This window comes from Ammodytes marinus (genome assembly GCF_949987685.1).
Source record: "Ammodytes marinus genome assembly, chromosome: 12".
NCBI classification, from domain to species: Eukaryota; Metazoa; Chordata; class Actinopteri; order Uranoscopiformes; family Ammodytidae; genus Ammodytes; species Ammodytes marinus.
The window spans coordinates 22,371,205-22,390,509 of record NC_137216.1 but is presented as its reverse complement, the minus strand read 5'-3'; the positions used below and the strand labels follow the sequence as shown (position 1 = coordinate 22,390,509).

The 19,305-nt window shown below is 42.4% G+C and overlaps 1 protein-coding gene across 1 annotated transcript; it reads left to right on the top strand.

The window, feature by feature from the left end:
- Positions 1-211: 211 nt before the first annotated feature.
- On the top strand, positions 212-19,297 carry dcbld2 (discoidin, CUB and LCCL domain containing 2). Its single transcript, XM_080037627.1, has 15 exons — positions 212-573; positions 2,247-2,471; positions 4,500-4,637; positions 9,857-9,908; positions 10,000-10,072; positions 13,676-13,809; positions 13,995-14,035; positions 14,284-14,499; positions 15,084-15,208; positions 15,745-15,892; positions 15,983-16,129; positions 16,217-16,310; positions 16,519-16,568; positions 16,660-16,794; positions 17,196-19,297. Exons 1-15 carry the CDS (start codon positions 486-488, stop codon positions 17,612-17,614), a joined length of 2,085 nt encoding a protein of 694 aa, XP_079893753.1. The 5' UTR covers positions 212-485; the 3' UTR covers positions 17,615-19,297.
- The last annotated feature ends 8 nt before the right edge of the window (positions 19,298-19,305 follow it).

Sequence of the window (19,305 nt, the reverse complement as noted above, 5' to 3'; positions counted from 1 at the left end):
CTGTTAAAACCTTGGAATAAAAATAAGTCGAATTTTGAATTATTTAATTAAGTAGGCCTAATTTAAAAGGTAGTCTAATGTTGAAAGGGGGTGTTGGTAGACCTGGGATCATTCAGACCACTTGGGGGACTCGGGTGTCCCAGATCCAGACCAGGAGGAGGAGGAGCCTCGGTGGAGGAAGTAGCTCCACAGCTTGGATGTGTGTGTTTGTGGTGTGTGTGTAATGTGTGTATGTGTGGAGCTGTTACCTCCATAGGGAGAGTGTCGCTAACCACTGGATTTTTTTCAACGACAAGCAAAGAAGAAAAATAGAAGACAAGACAAGGAAAAAATCACACGCGCACTCGCTCTCGTGGACTTGAAGATTAGTGTGTCTGTTTTGTGTGTGTTTTTTTCCCACCTACGGTACAGGTTGAAGCGGTGCAACCGGGTCCAGAAGCGAGCAGTATGCATTCAGACTGTAGGCTGCTATAGGCAGAGCGGTAATGGTGGGCAGGGGACCGACAGGGGCCGGGGTTTTCGTCCTGTCGATTCTCATCATACTCACCGCGGAGAGCTGCCGAGCGCAGAAAGGTTGGTACCCCACAGCTGCGGTGACAACCCCGAGTGTGTGTGTGTGTTGGGGGGGGGGGCGACACGCGGCCATGCTGTGTGTGTTTTTTTAAACATCAACGCGGACGTTTAGAGATAAGATCGAGGCACACGGTACAGTGTTATTGTTGTCCGTCAAACTAAAAAAAGCTACCTTACATGGACCGGGTGTGTACGTGTAGTTCCGCTTGGTTTTACACACCGCTCTCCACCGCCCGTCATGGTGTGTTTTTGGGTGTAGTAAAAACCAGGCAAACCGGTTCTGAGAAAAGGGAGAAAAAGGGAAATTGTGAAGGAATAACTCTTGCTAGGTGGATACATTGCAAGCCGAATTGACATGTGGGTTTAAACGAATTGTTTGGCATTCAGAGGCATAGTCTGTAACAAGTGTTTTACCCTTAAGCTACCTACTTTTTTTTAATTGACACTTTTGTTGACGGAGTCTGGGTTTAAGTAGCTGTGTACGAGACAACAGCACATTTTGGGAATTTGTGGCCTTGTTTCTCGGTCCAGGTAGCTCTATTTGGAGATTACTGTGAAGCCACTACTAGCCTACAACAACAGCGAGCTGTATGTGTTTTGGTTGTTTTCGAATTACTTTACAACGTATTGTAACATAATGCAAAGAGTTGGTAGGTTTTTTTAAAGAGGCAACCTCAGGTGGTTTAGACTCGAGATTGGGGGTGGGGTAGCAGTGGGGGTATGACTTTAAACACGTGGACAGTTTGCCATGAATTATTTCTTGGTATTATTTGATCATTTTTTCCTCTTGTCAGCAGGTCTGGTGGTAAAGCAGAAATATGGATTGTTGTTTGAATGAATTTGCATTCTGGTGTGTGTGTCTGACTGTAGGAAGAGAAACAGAGCTCCTGCCAAAGCCCATGCAGTTGTTCAGTATGTGTGAGTCAGAGTGAGGGGAAGGCAGTTTTGTTTTTGTCCTGTTCATCTGGATAGTGTCCACCAAGAGGCTCTTACGTAACCCCAGAACATCCACTTAGCACCATGAAGCGTGGCTGTTGAGCGTTATCTCAGCTCTATGAGCACACAGCATCCATCCACACACAGATACACAATGCATGTCTCTGCTTTCTGACAGATCAAAGACACAAAAACAAACGTCTCTTTAAAAGGTCAGAGGTCCCAATCATTGGAAATTGACATTTTCAATATTCACGATATTGTCTTAATTTTAGATGTGTGATTTTTAACAAATAACATGTGATAAGCTGCCTCCTTAAATTTTTAGGTTTTGGTCAGAATTGGTTTATTTTTTTTGCAACACAGCCAAAATGATGGACTTAAACCATCATGAATCATTTGGCAGCAGTTTCTTCCGGTGATTATTTTCTTGATACATTTTTTAGGTTTCTAAAACGTCCTGATGTCTTCAAGAGTCTGATTATGGCAGGCCAGGCAGCATATATGAGATTCATTCAATATGAACCACAGTTCAGTTCACCATAAGAAGGGACATATCACCTAGAGCTTCAGGGCTGCCCATCAATGTCTATCAATAGTTTTTCCAACGATGCAGGTTAATGGCAAAGGATAAATATGTCTGACTTTGGCTAAACGGTTCCAACTATTTCTAGTGGATCCTTCATGATTGGTTTTGGATCCTTTCCTTAAACTGTGCGTTTTGTCTTGTCTTGCAGGTGATGGCTGTGGCCCCAGTGTGCTTGGCCCCAGCAGTGGGACTCTGTCCTCTCTTGGTTACCCGGGGCCGTACCCAAACAACACGGTGTGTGAGTGGGAGATCAGTGTGCCCCGCGGGAACAGGATCCACTTTCGCTTCGCCGAGCTGGACATAGAAGACAGAGACTGCCAGGTCAACTACCTCCGCCTCTACAACGCCATCGGACCCGGCAGGAGTGAGATCGGTGAGTGACGAGCGGATACTATACTGAAGTTGAATGGATTTGTCTAAAGCAACAGTTCTTTTTACCAAAATGTACACACAGTCTAAAATTCAGGTTTGCACTGTACAACGTCAGAAAGCTAGTTAGATGGTGGAATAGCTTGGGAGACCCCCCCCCTCCCCTTTTCAACTCTTAGTGACATCAGAAAGGAATGTGATTAGCTTCTTTACCCTCTATGTTTATGTGCACTGAAGAAATCGTGTATTGAAAAACTTATTAACGTGTGCTGCAATAACTTCATCATTTGCTAAGTCAGTATTCAGACCTCTCAATGACCTTAACCATGTTTTTTAACCAGGAATAAGGATATGACTATTCTGCCTGAGAAAATACAAACTGGATCTTTGTCATTATAATGAATTTCATTTGTATTATTTCTTGCAATTGTGCATTTTATGTCGACCTTGCGTATGGACTTTTAAGAGGCCCCAGAGGAGAATGTTTTTTTTATTTTTTTTATGGTCAAACATGAAAATAATTTTGATATAAGGCCAAGGAGAATCCTTTCATTCACTACAAAACTGTTTCTGTCAAAATGATTTCATATACATGATGTTTAAGCAATCTGAAAAAAGCCCGCAGAAAGCCCATAAGGAACCAGGTTAATGAAGTTCATGGAGATGTGGTGGTGACTGCATGTGTCACGTGATACGCCTACAGACACATTTGGTCTCGTTCCATAGTGCTGCCGGGCACACTTTCAATGAGAGTTGCTGGTGATGAAGATCGGAAATAAACGCTAGACCCATAAACCAACAGTTTAATACAAAGCAAGCTCTGGACGAGGAATTTAATGGGTGATTTCTGGATTTTTATGGGGCTGTAAAAAGATGGGCCCTCAAATTGATTAGGGATAAAAACAAATTAAAAGTGCTTCAGGTGAACTCTCATGTTGAATGGAAAGAATATAATTTAGCGTTAGCCCACAATTATTTCTTGAATTGCTCTATGCTTTAATTTAGAATATCCGCAGGTCTTAAAAGGTTTAAAAAAAAACATTGAATCAAGTGTCTCCTCAAGTGAAGGTCTTTATTAAAAAGTATTACATAATTTTTTTTTGGGGAGGGGGGGGGGGGTCAGTCAACACCATACATTTTAACAGAGCAAACATTGTCACCACAGCTTTATACAGATACAGTAGTATCTCAACCACTCGTAATGGGAAAAGGTTGATATTATAGCAAAAACTTAGATTAAATCATTAAAGACGACAAGATATACTTATTTTCAGGACTGTTTCTTATGTTGGACTCCTATAGAGGAGCTAGACCAGTTATTTCCAAATGTGACGCAAAATAAACACATGCATGACACTGATAAAATGTTACTTACACCTTTTGCTTTTGTCACTTCAACACGATAAAGTATCGGTGGAACAGCGATGTCCTTCTACCTAAGAATGTGTTTCTACTTCATGTAAGAAAAAAAAGTGTTATTCTTTTACAGAATTTAAGCAGCAGTTTAGCCGCTAATCCAGCCTTGTACTGGCCCATGTTGAGAAAGCAGAAAGCGGTGAACGAACGCACATCGCTTTGCGTGCAGCATTATGACCATATAAAGAAGTCGGTATCGCTGTGACGACAATGTGAACCCAAGTTAGAAAAAACCTGCTGAAACATTGCTTCAGAGTGGTGCAGAGCCAATCAAAACAGCTTGCAGGGCTCACTCCTAAATGCACATATATACCTCATTATTTGATACACAACTATCCAACATCAGGTCATGAAAGATGCATTATAGGTCCCCTTTAATCACCATTTTTCATTGGTTTATTAATCCATTCACCCATTTTCTGCTGCTAATGCTAGGACGTCAGGAAGAAAAATAGGATATGATAAAATAATCCTAAACCATATTCTCCTGGATTTATTGGCATGAGTTCCACCATTAACTAAATCATGATCAAAAATAGTGCACATTTGTTATATCTATTAAACTAAACCAGAACCTCTCTGTCCTGTATGTGCTGTCTGTCTATGTGTTAAACAGTGAAGTACTGCGGCTTGGGTCTGAAGGTCAAAGAGCTGATCGAGTCCACTGACAACCGTGTCACCGTGCAGTTCATGAGTGGGACACACCACACTGGACGAGGATTCTACCTGTCCTACTCCACCACCGAACACACAGGTAACAAGAAGCACCCAGCTTACTCACCTGGCTGTGTGATCCCTCATAGGTCACAGGGGAGGGGGGTGTAACAGACAGGAATGATGCTTGTCATTTCTTTGTGGAGCTGGGTTTAAGAGTTGCTTTGGAGACGTGTGTGTGTGTGTGTGTGTGTGTGTGTGTGTGTGTGTGTGTGTGTGTGTGTGTGTGTGTGTGTGTGTGTGTGTGTGTGTGTGTGTGTGTGTGTGTGTGTGTGTGTGTGTGTGTGTGTGTGTGTGTGTGTGTGTGTGTGTGTGTGTGTGTGTGTGTGTGTGTGTGTGTGTGTGTGTGTGATATGAGTCAAAGACTGACTGAGTCTCATTACAGCAGTGTCATACTCCACCACCGCCATGGTTTTAACTGTTCTAAATTTGTACGTCTTTTCTATTTTTATTCCATCAGAAACTATCTCATCTGTACAGCTCCACCACTGTGCATTTAGGTTTTTCCGAAAGTGCATATACAAAAGGTTTGGAGACGGAGAAATTCCTCATGCCATATTTCATCCAGTACTAGTACTTTATTTCTCCTTAAAGGTGGAGTCTGTGTAAGCACTGAAAAAAAATCTGGTGTTAATACACAGTCTAGGCTCATTAAACTGGTATGTACACAATGGATAGGTAAACAACAGGGGGCCCACCATAATTAGCAACATGCCTGTTTTACAGAGCTTATGTTGTGTATTTACACTGGATTTCTTTCTGTATGGACAGGCATCGAATAGTGTGGAGCTATTCCCTCAAGTATTGATTTTGTCAACAAGCGTCCTCGAGACTCGCTGACTCCACCTTTTAAATTGACACATAAAATAAGAAAATTGGAGATAATGCCTAGTAGCTTTAGATTTGTGATATAGGTTAAAGGTCTGATATGTGTGTTGGTATATGATTTCCAAAACATAGCAGTGCAGGAAACGAAAGATAACTAACCAGGCTGACTAATCTGCTTTTGTAACTGCTGGTGAATCTTGAGCGTGGGTAGTTTATCGTGTGACTTCAGGGTAAGCCCCACAACACTGAAGTCTTCAGCTATGCCAGTGGCTCTGTGAGAATGCATGTCAACATGCTAACATTGACAGAGCCAACATGTTGTTTACTATCTCAATAGTTGTGAGATAATTCAGTCTGGACCAAAGTGGTGAACCGACCAACTGACTGTCCCACATTGCCATTCCTTAGGCTACGTTGCTGTTAGCCGTGGCTAACAAATATGTGAGATGGAAATGCGATGTGTCTTCTATGTCTGTATGGGTTAACTGTATATGGGTTGGATATGGATCTAATTATTCTTGGTTAAATTCAGGATCCGGTCTGGGTGTACTCTGGTCCCTTTTGGATCAGGTATCTTTCAAATGACTTCATGAATAATATTGGGTTAAGTTGTCAGTTTTGGGAAATTTTAGACCCATCAGGATCTCTAAACAACATTTCAATAAACACAACACAATGTTTTTCATAAAATGCTTTTGTATCTTCTGACTTGTATTATTATTATTATTATTATTATTATTATTATTATTATTATTATTATTATTATTATTATTATTATTAGGTAGTACAATCAGGTTTAACCCTCATTTTTAATGTCGCCTGTGTTTCAGAAGACAGGAGATAGCACGGAGGGATTGAGGAGAATGAGGCATTTCTGAAGTGATAAGAGCTTGCATTTGAAAACAAGTATCCTAAAACAAGCAGAAAACAGTCAACTTTATGATGCCCGTGTTTACATGCATAGGGATGTATGTGGCGCATCCCTATAGCTGACAGCTGACTGAGTGGCCGAGTCACACATCGGGACACCAATCCTCCCCTTTATTGGCCCGTCGCAATATTTCTTCTACTTCTATTAGCAAACAGTACAAGGGGGGTATTTCTTAAACATTTTCCATCCATATTTTTGGTGGTTGGTTCAGTTAATAATACAACAACTGCTCATAATTTCTGCTTTGCTACTTGGCTCTGGAGTTGGCTTTCTGCCCCTTTGTATGACGACCTCGCCCACGTCCAGGAGGTTCTATTTGCGTGCTGCGTTGAATTGAGTCGAGTAGAGCTAAATGTGTGGTGGAAAAGCGCCATAATTGTGTGTTAATTGGTCACTTTCAGACATCGGCCCATTAAGCTAATCTAATGACGATTTACTATGTTGTGGTAATGTCGAACGCCAGAGTCACTTCTACATGGCAGTCACACACTGATTGAGATTTTATGATGCGTCTCATTCTTTTACTCTGCGATCAATGATAAAAGTTTTTATCTGAATGTATCACCTCTTATCCACAAATAAAATAAAACCAGTTTAATAAGCTTACAGTGAATGAGAGCCAGCTATAAGGTTCCTCTCATATCAGAGCAGGTTATAAAAAACATTTCCTTCTATTTTTTTTCCATCAGAAAAGATTTTCTAATGCATCAGTGTTGTTTCTTTAACACAAACGAATAACACAAATAAACCAAGAATTCACAACAACACATGATAGCCTGATAATGGAAGGTTGACATAATCAGCTGGTACAAGAATACTTCAGATATTGTGTATAGTTATCCATGAGACAATGAAGCAGATTCTGATGTTTCAAATCTGGGCATTGTCTCATTGTCCTTTTAATATGAATGTTGGTGTGTTTTAGAGGACTGATATTTGTCACGTGGAACATTTTCAGATAAAAAAATAATTGAAGCCACAAGAGGAAGACTGTGGTGTGTGTGTGTGTGTGTGTGCAGCAGAACGATATTTCAGTCTAAGTGGTCATCTCAGTAAAACTGAATCACTGTAGAAGGCAGACAAAGCCGTCATTGACCCTAACTAGTGCTGCCATCCACCCCCCCCCCCCCGCTTTAAAGAAGTGATGCGTGTTTTTCTTGTCATGTAACTGATCATGCAGATGAGCGTAGGCGGACTGTTTGCACAGCTAAGTAAATCAGTCACCATGGCGACTTGCGGTTTGTTGGGGCTATTTGTCAGTTTGACTCACCGGCTGGTTTACCAGATAAATAGGTCTGTTTGATAATGTGGTCAAGACTCGGCGAGACCGGCCACCACCACGGGGGGTTAAACGTAGAATTCCCAGCAGCCCACATCATCCTGCTGGACATATGTGGTCATCGGCCTCATCACAGAAACATTCCTGTTGTTAGGAACCCCAACACACTCAGTTTTTTGCTGACTTGATATGTTTGGAATTCAGAAATTGAAATATATAAGTATTGAAAATGACTAACAGTAACATATGAAGCAGAACATCCTCACATTTAAGACAAGGAACCAGCAAATATTTGAAATTTTTCATTTAATGACTTAAACGATGAATGGATTATCAAATTTTTAGCAACAAAAAAAAATAGTTTATTTCGATAATTGACTATAAATCCATCTCTAGAAAATAAAAGCTTAAAGCCACTACGAGTAAGTCGGCACGTTGGCGACACCTTTGAACAAAAGCGGTAGTATTTTTACGACGCCAGCTGTCGTGAAGCTGTTTTCTAGCTCGTGCAGGGCCTCAAGATTCAAATAATCAGGAAGCAATATAGTGCGTGTCCGTGTGTTGAAAGTGTGAGGGCACCGGACTCTTTTCGGCTCGGTGAGAGTGGTTAGTGGCACAGCATCAACTACACCTGATTGCAATGAGTTGATCCATTGTCACCTCTCACGGAGCTGAACGAGTATGTGTCCCCACACAAAGCGAATGAACGAGAGACGGCAGTTAGTTATGGATCACGATGAGGTAATGTGTTTATGTTGTTGTAAATAATGACTATTTCAGATGAATAATGGTCATCTGATGATGCTGGTGAGGCAAAGTAAACTTTGTTTTAGTAGGCTACCGCTCATTCATTTAGGAGTAAACACTGCAGTCTAGGTTCGCTCCGTGAAATTGTGTATACGTTGCTTGGCAACGCCCTCCCGCCCACCTATCACTCTCCCTTTTACCTTTTCTTCATTGCATTTTCTTTTTTTTCTTTGATAGTTCAGCCCCATTATCAGTCATTATGACGACAAATAGCCAAACTGTCTCAAACAAGGCTCCAGCTCCCCTTCTAGGGTGACCAGATCGCATTTCCATTACTTTTCACACGTCCCGCAAATTGAGACGTTGTCCCGCATTTTTATTGAAAAATAAAAATGCGTGTTTTATAATCTGGCATTTATCCGATAGCTGTGAGGAGACAGCAGTCTCCGTTTGTCTGTGTGTGTGTGTGTTTGTCTGTGTGTGTGTATCGGGCTGCTGGGCTCAGTGGCTCTGTGAAGGTGCTGCCTGCAGTGCTTCAGCGTTTACTTTCCTGTTACTTCAAAATAAAAGCCAACTCACGTTTGTCAAGTGAAATGCTAATGTGAAGCCAGTGAAATGCTTTTAATGTGAAGCCGCAGCCTTAATGCTCTATTTGTTTAACAGTAGCTAACTTAACTGCTGCGCGCTGATCTAAAGATAGTGTCTTTTTAATATAGAAAGCCGTGTCTCTGGCATTACCGGTGGTGACACGAGTTTATTTTGCTAAAAAAACGGCACTTTGTCCCGCATTGTCCTGCACAAACGTAGTCTTTGTTCCACATCTGGTGAATTGGGATCTGGTCTCCCTATCCCCTTCCCTCACTTGGAGTGATAGGCTTCTCAAATCGCGTTCCTGCGCCATACTGAAATCTGCGACCAATACGGATATGTGACCATAGAGCATGCACGAGCGAACCGAAAATCGGACTGGGTGTACGACCAGATCAAATGCAGTAATAAAAACTATATAAAAACGTCTTTCTTTGCACTGATGGTCTCGTTTGCTGTTAAAGGTAATTTATGATTATGAGAGGAAACATGAGGCTGTTTAAAAGATATTTAAATGTTACTCGTAGCCGCTTTAATGCATCAATTGATTGACTGAAAAAGAATGATCAGCAACTATTTCGATAACCAATGAATTGTTTCCAAAAAAAAATCATGAACAAATAAGTGGCATTCTCAAGAGGATTTTCTGCTTTTCTCTGTTTTATATCTTTTTAACTGAATGTCTGTGGGTGTTTGGATGCAATCCCATCTCGGGATGTTGCGCCAGGAATTTTATCACATAGGCATTTTACCAGATTATTTGATAGTGCCAAAAAAAAAAATTCCTGGAAAAGGTTGTTTTGTGTCCAGAGAGAGAGAGAGGGAAACGGGAAGAGACGGGTTCACAGAGAAACCAGTTCTGACACTGTTTGTTTGCCTTTTGCAGATCTAATCACCTGCCTGGACAAAGGAAGTGATTTTCCTGAAGCAGAGTTCAGGTAAATAACGTTGTGTGCTCTTGTGTGGATATTTGTGCATTGATCCAGCTGTCCGATACTCATCCAATCTTTCTTTCTGTGTTTTCTATAGTAAATACTGTCCAGCAGGCTGCTTGACATCTAGCGAGGAGATTTCTGGAACTATTCCTAATGGATACAGAGAGGTGAGTACATACATTACAGTTATGAATGTGTCACATTTCCAGTTCGTGAGTCATGGCCCCCTGTGATTTTGTACTGTTTGGTCACGATCCCCAACTGTTACCCCCCCCCTCCCCACACACACAGGATCCATCAGACCATAAGCATTTGCTGACTCATGTTTTCATGGCCTTGCCCCATTATTTTTGTTTTTGTGCACCGCAAGTCCGGCCCGCACATCTTTCCGTTTGATTCTTTCTCTTTCCTTTGTGTAAACGGGGGCCCCTTGCTCTTTTGGTATGCGAGTCCTGGACTGATGACCTCACGGCACCCCCGCTGTGCGTGCAGTCATGGGCGCCGAGTCTCTGACCTCATGCTCTGAGCTGGGGTTTGTTGAGGGAGAGAGAGGGAGCGGGGAGGGAGGGGTGTTGCTGGCTGATGGGAGGACAGGGAGGAGCGTCGGGGGTGTGCTGCTTCGGGGAGCGAGGTGCCCCACAGGCACAGAGGAGGGGCAGGGTCAGCGGGTGAAAGGGAGGTGAGATAATAGTTTGGCCGAAAATAATAAGCCTCTAATCCAGTCCAGCTGCAACAGGGTGCTGAGCAGAGAGACACAGAAAGCTGAGAGACTAAGTCAGTGGGATTGAGAAGTTGAAGATAGTGTGTGTGCGCGTGCGTGTGCATGCATTTCTTTTTGTATACCTCTAAGTGTAACATTGATGCTTGTGTTTTAGGGTGGTGTGTGTGTGTGTGTGTCACTAAGCTGCGACTGTGGAGTCATACTTTCTGTATCACACATGGATCAGCTGCCGCACCCAGAAGAGTCTCTGTAGCGCCCTTTCTCTCCTTAAAAATGTGTTTCTAACTGTGATCCATGTACTGTTTTATATAATCCCACATCCCACCTACTGTATCATATGTCTGTGTGTGTGTGTGTGTGTGTCTCATTTTATGTGTGGTTTCCTCTGTTGGAGGCAGGGTGCGGTGGTTTGGAGCATAGCTTTGTGTTTGCGTTAGCGGTTTGGTTTTCTGTCTTTAGGATGTAGTGTGTGTGTTTTTTGGGAAGTTTAAAAGTCACAGGGCAAGTGTACATTGCTTGTGGCAGCATTTGTGTGTGTGTGTCTGTGCGTGTGCGTTCGTGCGCGTGTGTACACCAACATGTGTTGCACGTGCTTGTCACTCTGTGGGTCACCAGAGCTTTTTCCCACAATGGTGTCAGCTGTGAAATTCCAGCGTGGGTCTTTTCCAGTAATAAAATTCCACCTCACTCGACCAGCTGTTCCTTGGAAGGAGCTCGTGACCAGAGTGGAATCAGATTTTTTTTTTTTTGGTCAGTTTGTTAGTGCAGTGGCAGCAGGTTTGGACAGGAATGCCGACAGTGTGTGAATCATTAGCATCAGAAGCCCCTCACTATCCTCTCTAACAGAGGAGTGACATCATGCTGACTCATCAGCCTTTTATCTACCACAGTCTGAAGGTTAAGAGCTTCTCTGTGGTCACGGTATGAGACTGCACTGCCTGTCCCCGCTGAAATACCAGTATTGATAGGTTTATTGGTGTTCCCACTTTTGGCATTTTTTCCGCCCAGTAAGTTCTGATGTTATGTATATACAGTATATGGTACGTTTTCTGATAAATGTATCACAAAAACAGTTAATAAGAGAAGAAAATAACAAAAGTCTGACTGGTAATATTTAGAAAGATATTTGGGTGTCTTTTTTCAAAGAAATGTGGCCATGATGCACACTAACTGGGACATTTTACAGCTAAGAGAAATCTACTTTTCAGTGCTCTCTGGTGGAGAACAATATATGCAGTGGATACGTAAAACGTATACACACACATCCCAATATATCTGAAATAAGCCAATTTACCAGACATAACCAGAAAGGAATTTTTGTTTTGTCATATTCAGCTTCATCCAAATACTGTATTTTTTTTATTACATCGCTTGCAAAAATCTTTTAAAATCCAATATATCCATGAAACTTTCCCAACCATTGCTGTAAACTCATCCTCATGGCTTCAGACTGATCATGTGTTCAGCACTGGTATGGATATAAGGGGATTTTGTTCAAGCAAAGTTACACAGCCAACGCCCCAATACGTCTGAAAAAGAGTGGGATGAGAGAGTGTTGTTGAGTCGATCCAACATAAATTTCGGTAAACTTCTAATTGTTTAAAAAAAATGACAGGACTGAAGTACACAAATAACCAGAAAACACTTACAAGTAGCTACTAGGAACTTTCAGTTTGTGTTCATTCTAGAGGCTCCTTTGTTTTTTTACGACACCAGCTGTTGTGCCTGGGTGAGTGTACTCCAACAAAGGCATTAAGAAAAACTACAGTGGCTTGCAAAAGAATTCATACCCCTTGACATTTTCTACATTTTGTCACGTTACAACCACATACGTACATTTATTTTATTGGGATTTTATGTGATACACCAACACAAAGTGGCGCATCATTGTGAAGTGGAATGAAAATGAAACGTGGTTTAATTAATTTTTTTATAAATAAAAAACTGAAAAGTGTGGCGTGCAAAAACGTCACGTTTGGTCTCATCTGACTATGCATGGCTTTTGGCAAGGGTTGGAGGAAGGTGCTCTGTTCAGATGAGACCAAAATGGAAGATTGTTGGCCTTAATGCAAAAGGCAATGTGTGGTGGAAAACCACTGCACATCACCCTATACACACCATCCCCACTGTGAAACATGGTGGTGGCAGCATCATGCTATGGGGATGTTTTTCTTCAGCAGGTACAGGGAAGCTGGTTAGAGTTGATGGGAAGATGGATGGAGCCAAATACAGGGCATAAAACCTGTTAGTCTGCAAAAGACTTGAGTGGGGCAGAGGTTCACCTTCCCGAAGGAAAACTACCCTAAACATACAACCAGATTTACAATATAATGGTTTAAATCAAAGCATAGGCATGTGTTTGAATGGCCCAGTCAAAGTCCAGACCTAAAAACAATTGAGAATATTGAGAAAGACTGCTGTTGACAGACGCTCTCTCCATCCAATCTGATGCTGAATCTGTAGTTCGAGCTATTTTGCAAAGAAGAATGGGCAATAAATATCAGTCTGTAGATGTGCAAAGCTGGTAGAGAAATACTCCAATAGATTTGCAGCTGTAATGGCAGTGATAGGTGGTTCTACAAAGCATTGACTCAGGGGGCTGAACGCCACACTTTTCAGTTTTTTATTTATAAAAAAAAATTAAAACCACGTTTCATTTTCATTCCACTTCACAATGATGCACCACTTTGTGTTGGTGTATCACATAAAATCCCAATAAAATAAATTTACGTATGTGGGTGTAACGTGACAAAATGTAGAAAATGTTAAGAGGTATGAATACTGTATATAAAAATAGATTTTTTTGCACTGACTGTCTAATGTTCTGTTACTTGAAAAGTTCCTCGTAGCTACATTTCAGTGAGGTTCGTTCCATTCCTCATAGCTTCTCGCAAAAGCAAAATACAAGTATCTACCCAGAGACTCTTGGCCCTAATCTTCACGAGTTCATGAGATGTGGTGGAAGTTTTCTGGAGTATTTTGTTGTTGAAATAGAAAAGTACATAATGAGCATTCCTCAATCTCACCTTTCTTTCCCTTCCTCCTCCAGTCGTCTCCTGTGTGTGTGGCAGCCGTCCACGCAGGTGTGGTGTCCAACGCTGTGGGAGGGAAGATCAGCGTAGTGAGCAGCAAAGGCATCCCTCAATACCAGGCCACACTGGCCAACAACGTCACTTCCACTGGGTAAGAGCTGCAGGCAATGCACCATACAAACAAGCCTCACTCTGCTCTTCATTTACTTTGGGTATATTGCTGCTTCGTTTCAGTCATAATCACTCAAAAATGGTTGAAAATCAGATGATGAAATGAGGTAGAATGATAACTCATTGATCCATGTTAACTTGACACTGTAATCCATCTGTCCACAGAGGAACAAGGTCAAACAGCCTCTTCACCTTCAGGACCAACGGTGAGTTGTTTTCCTTTCTGGAGCACCATAAGGAGCTATTTTAGTTTTGCGAGGAGATTTAATTTCTTTACCGTCAGCATCCGTCATTTAAGATTGCCATGTCTGTAGTTTTTACAAGTTTCTTCTTTGCTGTCTTTGCACACGCTCACAGTTCGACACCATACAGGCATTTTAAAAATATGATTAAATGTCCCAAACATTTTTATATTGCTATTAATGATGGTAATGACCCCCTCCTTGTTTTGCAGGCTGCTATGGGTTGCTGGGTTTAGCATCTGGAAGTGTGGCGGACGGACAGATGTCTGCGTCCTCAGTGTGGGAATGGAACAACACCATTGGTCACCACAGTGTGTGGGCGGCCTCAGGGGCGCGGCTTAAGAAGGAGGGGCTGCCCTGGACGCCTTCTCAGAGCGACCAACAACAATGGCTGCAGGTCGATCTCAAGAAGGAGAAGAGGATCACAGGTACACAACGACTACACACATTCATATACAAACACACACTCACACACGCTCAAATTTCTAGTCACGAAAGCATCTATCTTTAATTCAACTGTAAGCCCAGTAGATCAGTCCACCTCTTTGGTCCATAATGAACTATCTACAACTATTGGATGGACTGCCATGACATTTTGTTCAGATATCTATGGTGCCCAGAAGAAGAACATGACTTTAACTGCAAGTTATATTTGGCTTTTAGTGATATAACACTGAACAATATACAACCATATAAAGACAACTTTCGGATGGACTGCCATTAATTTTACTACAAACATTCACGTTCCACTCAAGAGTAATTTTGATCTGTAGTTGATCCCTTTCATTCTAATCATTGTTTAGTTATAATTTGCCCAATACTTTGGTGGATGACCAAAAAACCTGCTAAACTAATTCCCATCAGCTTCAGTTGTACTGCTGTTATTAGCATTTAGCACTATATCTAAGTGCAGCCTGACAGAGCATGGCTACAGACTCTCATTCGTGTTTAAACCTTTAAAGTGGAGCCAACTGCACATAACGTCCTTGTTTTCGGCTGTCTGTTCCTCCAGGTATCGCCACCACTGGTTCCACCCTGAGGGAGTACCAGTACTATGTTTCAGCGTACCGGGTCCTGTACAGTAACGACGGGCAGCAGTGGTACACCTACAGGGAAGCCAATTCTACACAAGACAAGGTAACACAAGCAGCAAATCAATAAAACCCTTCTGGCTCAATAATGACATCATTGCCTTTTAGTCCCCCCCCCCTCCTTCAAATTAGTGCAAAATGGACAAAAATGTCACTTAAGAAGGCTGCAGGGACACACACTTTGACTGTTTCCATAGCAACTGATATTGACTAAGAGATGTTTATGGCAGGAAATGAGAGCAGTCAGTGGTTTGAGTTGAGTGCTGTGGTAGACAAGTCAGGACACTTGGGCATTAATAATGAACGGATATGGATTTAGTGGCCGGGTTGTCGGGCTGGAACTGCTGCCTAACCAGTTTCTCTCTGTTGCCATTCTCACGGGCTCTTGTTGTGTGGAGGGAAATAGTTTACTGGCTGGCCAAGTTTGAAAATAATCAGCTTATGTCTTAAAGTGCATTTGTTCACAGTCTGAAACAAGATTGGCTCTGCTGACCCTTTTTTGCTCTCTCTAAACTATTGGGCTGAGGTTGGGTTTAACTCTCCAGGCACAAATAAAAGAGATTGTTCTTATTTTTCTTGTAGATTTTCCAAGGCAACACCAACTGCCTGCACGAGGTGAGGAATAACTTCATTCCTCCAATTGAGTCCCGGTACTTGAGGATTAACCCGACCCAATGGCACCATAGAATCGCACTCAAGCTGGAGTTGCTGGGCTGCCCAATTCCTGCAGGTAGGTAGAAAGGGGGTGATTCAAAGATAAACAAACATTCCGTAAAAAGAGAATTAGAAGTAACATATATTTTGGTTTTATTGTTGACAGCGAGGCCGAGGACAGAGCTGTGGCCAAGAGCGTTCCCCCCCTCTCATCATACCCCTCCCTCGGGCACAAAACTCCCACCTCACCTCGGCCAAACCACACACCCCCCGGATATCAGAAACACTACTATGCCTCCTCACACCGGCAAAGGTGCGTCGGATTACTCATCTGAATAAAGCACGTTTTCATCCTAAAAAGAGGATTGCAATCTGGTGTTAATTGTTGTATTTTCGTCAGATGTGGCGCTGGCAGCAGTTCTAGTGCCCGTGTTGGTCATGGTTCTGACTGCTCTCGTCTTGATTGTGGTTTGCGCTTTGCACTGTAAGAACAGGTATGTATTCTCATTTTCATATTAAGGGAAAAAACATCACTTTTTTTTGGAGATGGTGAAAATGTACAAGACTGAACAAATATGTGCACACAAATAACCACAATACTAAACAATGACAAGGGGATTTAGTGGTAAAAGAAATACAGACTATTTAAAAAAAGTTATGGTATGGTAGTGCCTTCCCTTATTTTATTCTTACCTTTTATAGGAAAAAGAGCTCAGAAGGAACGTATGATCTCCCCCACTGGGATCGCACAGGTATGTAATCTGTTTGCAGCTCAGCCTGATAAAGTTTAGGTGCATTGTGTGTGTGATTTGGCTGATGCACCTCGTTGTGCTTTTGCTGCAGACTGGTGGAAAAGCATGAAGCAGCTGTTGCCTTCCAAGATGGTGGAGACGGAGGATTCAGTGCGGTACAGCAGCAGCGAGGTGGGCCGGCTCACAGGGAGAGGTGCAGTACCCAGACTACATGCTGAACCTGCAGGTAAACACTGCTCCAATTGTTGTCCTTACTGCAAGCAACTTGTTTGACCGTGTGTCATATCCGCAGAAGTTGTGTTTTTCGGTTGGTTTCAGGTTTTATTCAACCAAAAAACTTGTTTATTTACATTAAGTGTTATTCATAGAGCCCTTTGGTTAAACAGTTGATTAGATTTAAATTGTCAAGCTTACAAACCTTAATGTTGTGAAATACCGTACTTTAATACCATAAAAAGAAAATATCTGCACACCTGGTTCTGCTTTCAATGTTATAAGGTTGTTAACAAAAGTTTCTCAAGTTGCTCAGCTTCTGGAGAATTGTTGGGCAGGTTGGTGACAGTGTGGACATCGGGTACTAACTGTGAGATTTTATTCTAAATATACCATGACCTGCTCTCTTTTCAGAGTATGCTCAGCCCCTGGTGAGTGGCGTTACAACATTAGGCGCCCGGTCCACCTTTAAACCGGACGAGGGGCCTGACCCTGGGTACTCTGATCCGGACATGTACGATGCTCCCATCTCCCCCGACGTCTACCACGCCTATGCAGAACCTCTGCCCGCCTCGGGCTCCGAATACGCTACGCCCATTGTGGTTGACATGGGCTGCCACCCGTCGGGAGGCTCCTCTTTGAGCCAGCCCTCCACAGTGTGTGCTTTCATGGGTGGCGGGCCGACCTCCCTGCTCACACAGACAGACAGCGGCCATACAGGGAGGTCAGCCTATGACACGCCCAAGAACGCCACTGGACAGGTCACGCCCACCGAGGATCTGACCTATCAGGTGCCTCAGAGTAGCACTCAGAAGCCAACGGGACACAGCTGAAGAGTCTGGATGCACATGGCCTTAACCTGCCCCCCCCTTACCGCCCCAGAGACAAGAGACAAGAGAGGGGCTTGTCAATGGAAGAGGTGGTGGTTAGAACCCGTGAGCCCTGGAGCCCGGGCTCCAGTCTTGAATGAACACTACCTTAGCTTTAGATTCATCTGGAGATGTCTGTATTGCCTTAATGTTTCTGCATGGCCACAATCTGCTTGTGTTAGTGCCATTTACAGTCCTATCACTGAAACCACAACGATGAATGTGTTTGTGCCAGGTGTGTGTGAGAGGTCGAGATAGATAGATGGATGGGACGGACTGACGGAGGATGAGAAAGAGAAAGCTGACTACTATCTGAAAAAAAGACTTTGTCCCTGTTCTGTGATTCTTAGTAGTTCTTGCCTTCTGTGAAACTGTGATTTCCATTATTTCATTATTATTTCTGTTACATAGTGAACCAGGTCCAGCAGAAATGTACCTGATGATTTACGCTCATTCAATCTAAAGGGTTCTCTTACTGAATTATGTGCATGTTGCATTAAGTACCCCACATCAAAGGTCAAATAATTCCTCCTTTCTAGAGTAACTCTAGTTTTCCACGGTACGTTTTTGTCTGACTTTCTTTAAAAGCATGACTTGAAAATTGTGTGTAGTTATAGTAATATCCATCACTGCAAACCTTTTTAAAACTCAGATGATTTTACTGATATTTATTTTTTATTTTGCATCCTGCTGATAAGGAGAAACTCTTTTTAAATATAGCCCAACACTTCCCTGGCTGATTACAGATCAAAGTGTGGTTGCACTGTTGTGGACACCTCGCTGACAATAGATAGTTTTTTTTTTCCATCAACCTTGTCGGAGATGTCGTACGTTAACTCGGAAAAAGGCTGATCGGGAGGATCAAACCAGAGAACTTCAGCAAAGAAAAAAATCCTTTTTGTAATATCGAAGACCAAATGTTGCCTTTTCTTTTTTCTTTCTGTTCAAGCAAAGTTAATTCACAACAGAGGTAACTTTCCCAATTGTGCCAACAGTGCAAGTTGAGCCAAATAAACACATATGGAGTCTTAATGTAGAGGGGGGGGGGGGGGAAAGCAGATTTTAAGAGGCCTGGTTAGTTGATATTCTAGCAAAAAAAAGGTACAGTGAATAGAGGTAGATGGGTCAATCTGTTACAGCTGATCATTTCATAGAATTTCTTGTGTGTTTGTGTCCTGAACTTGTATGTGTGCATCGTGGTGATTGTCTCGTGTTGAAATGGGTGTTTCGAGCTGTCCTAATGAGTGTGTGTGACTTCCTTGTATCTATGTGCAGCAACATCTGTATGTGTGGTAAGCTGTTTTGACATTTTTGTTTATTGTTTTTGACTGGTTTTAATACGGCTTATAGTTGTAGTAGGATGTGTTAAGTCGTTGTCTGTAGCACCAGTAGACTGCATTCCTCTCCTTTGGTACTAATCTGACCAAATGCTCTGTGGCAGGAATGCAGATGGAGAAAAATGGAACAAGCTGCTTTCTAACATTACAGAATGGCAACCTCACCTCTGAGGGGGAGAAAGGTGTTATTCACACAGCTGTGCCGCGAGTCGTGCTTTGATTATGTTCAATAACCAAAGGCCAATCTACACGCAGCGTTTCGGTGCTCCCTTGTCACAGAGGGATTGTGTGTATGTGGCTCTCACTGATTGTATATAG

Bases quoted from the DNA above. Each gene is read 5' to 3' on its own strand.
- dcbld2 (XM_080037627.1), top strand. From the start codon at position 486: ATGGTGGGCAGGGGACCGACAGGGGCCGGGGTTTTCGTCCTGTCGATT. The intron at 14,036-14,283 runs GTGAGTTGTTTT...CTTGTTTTGCAG, and splicing joins CTTCACCTTCAGGACCAACG to GCTGCTATGGGTTGCTGGGT. The intron at 15,893-15,982 runs GTAGGTAGAAAG...TATTGTTGACAG, and splicing joins GGGCTGCCCAATTCCTGCAG to CGAGGCCGAGGACAGAGCTG.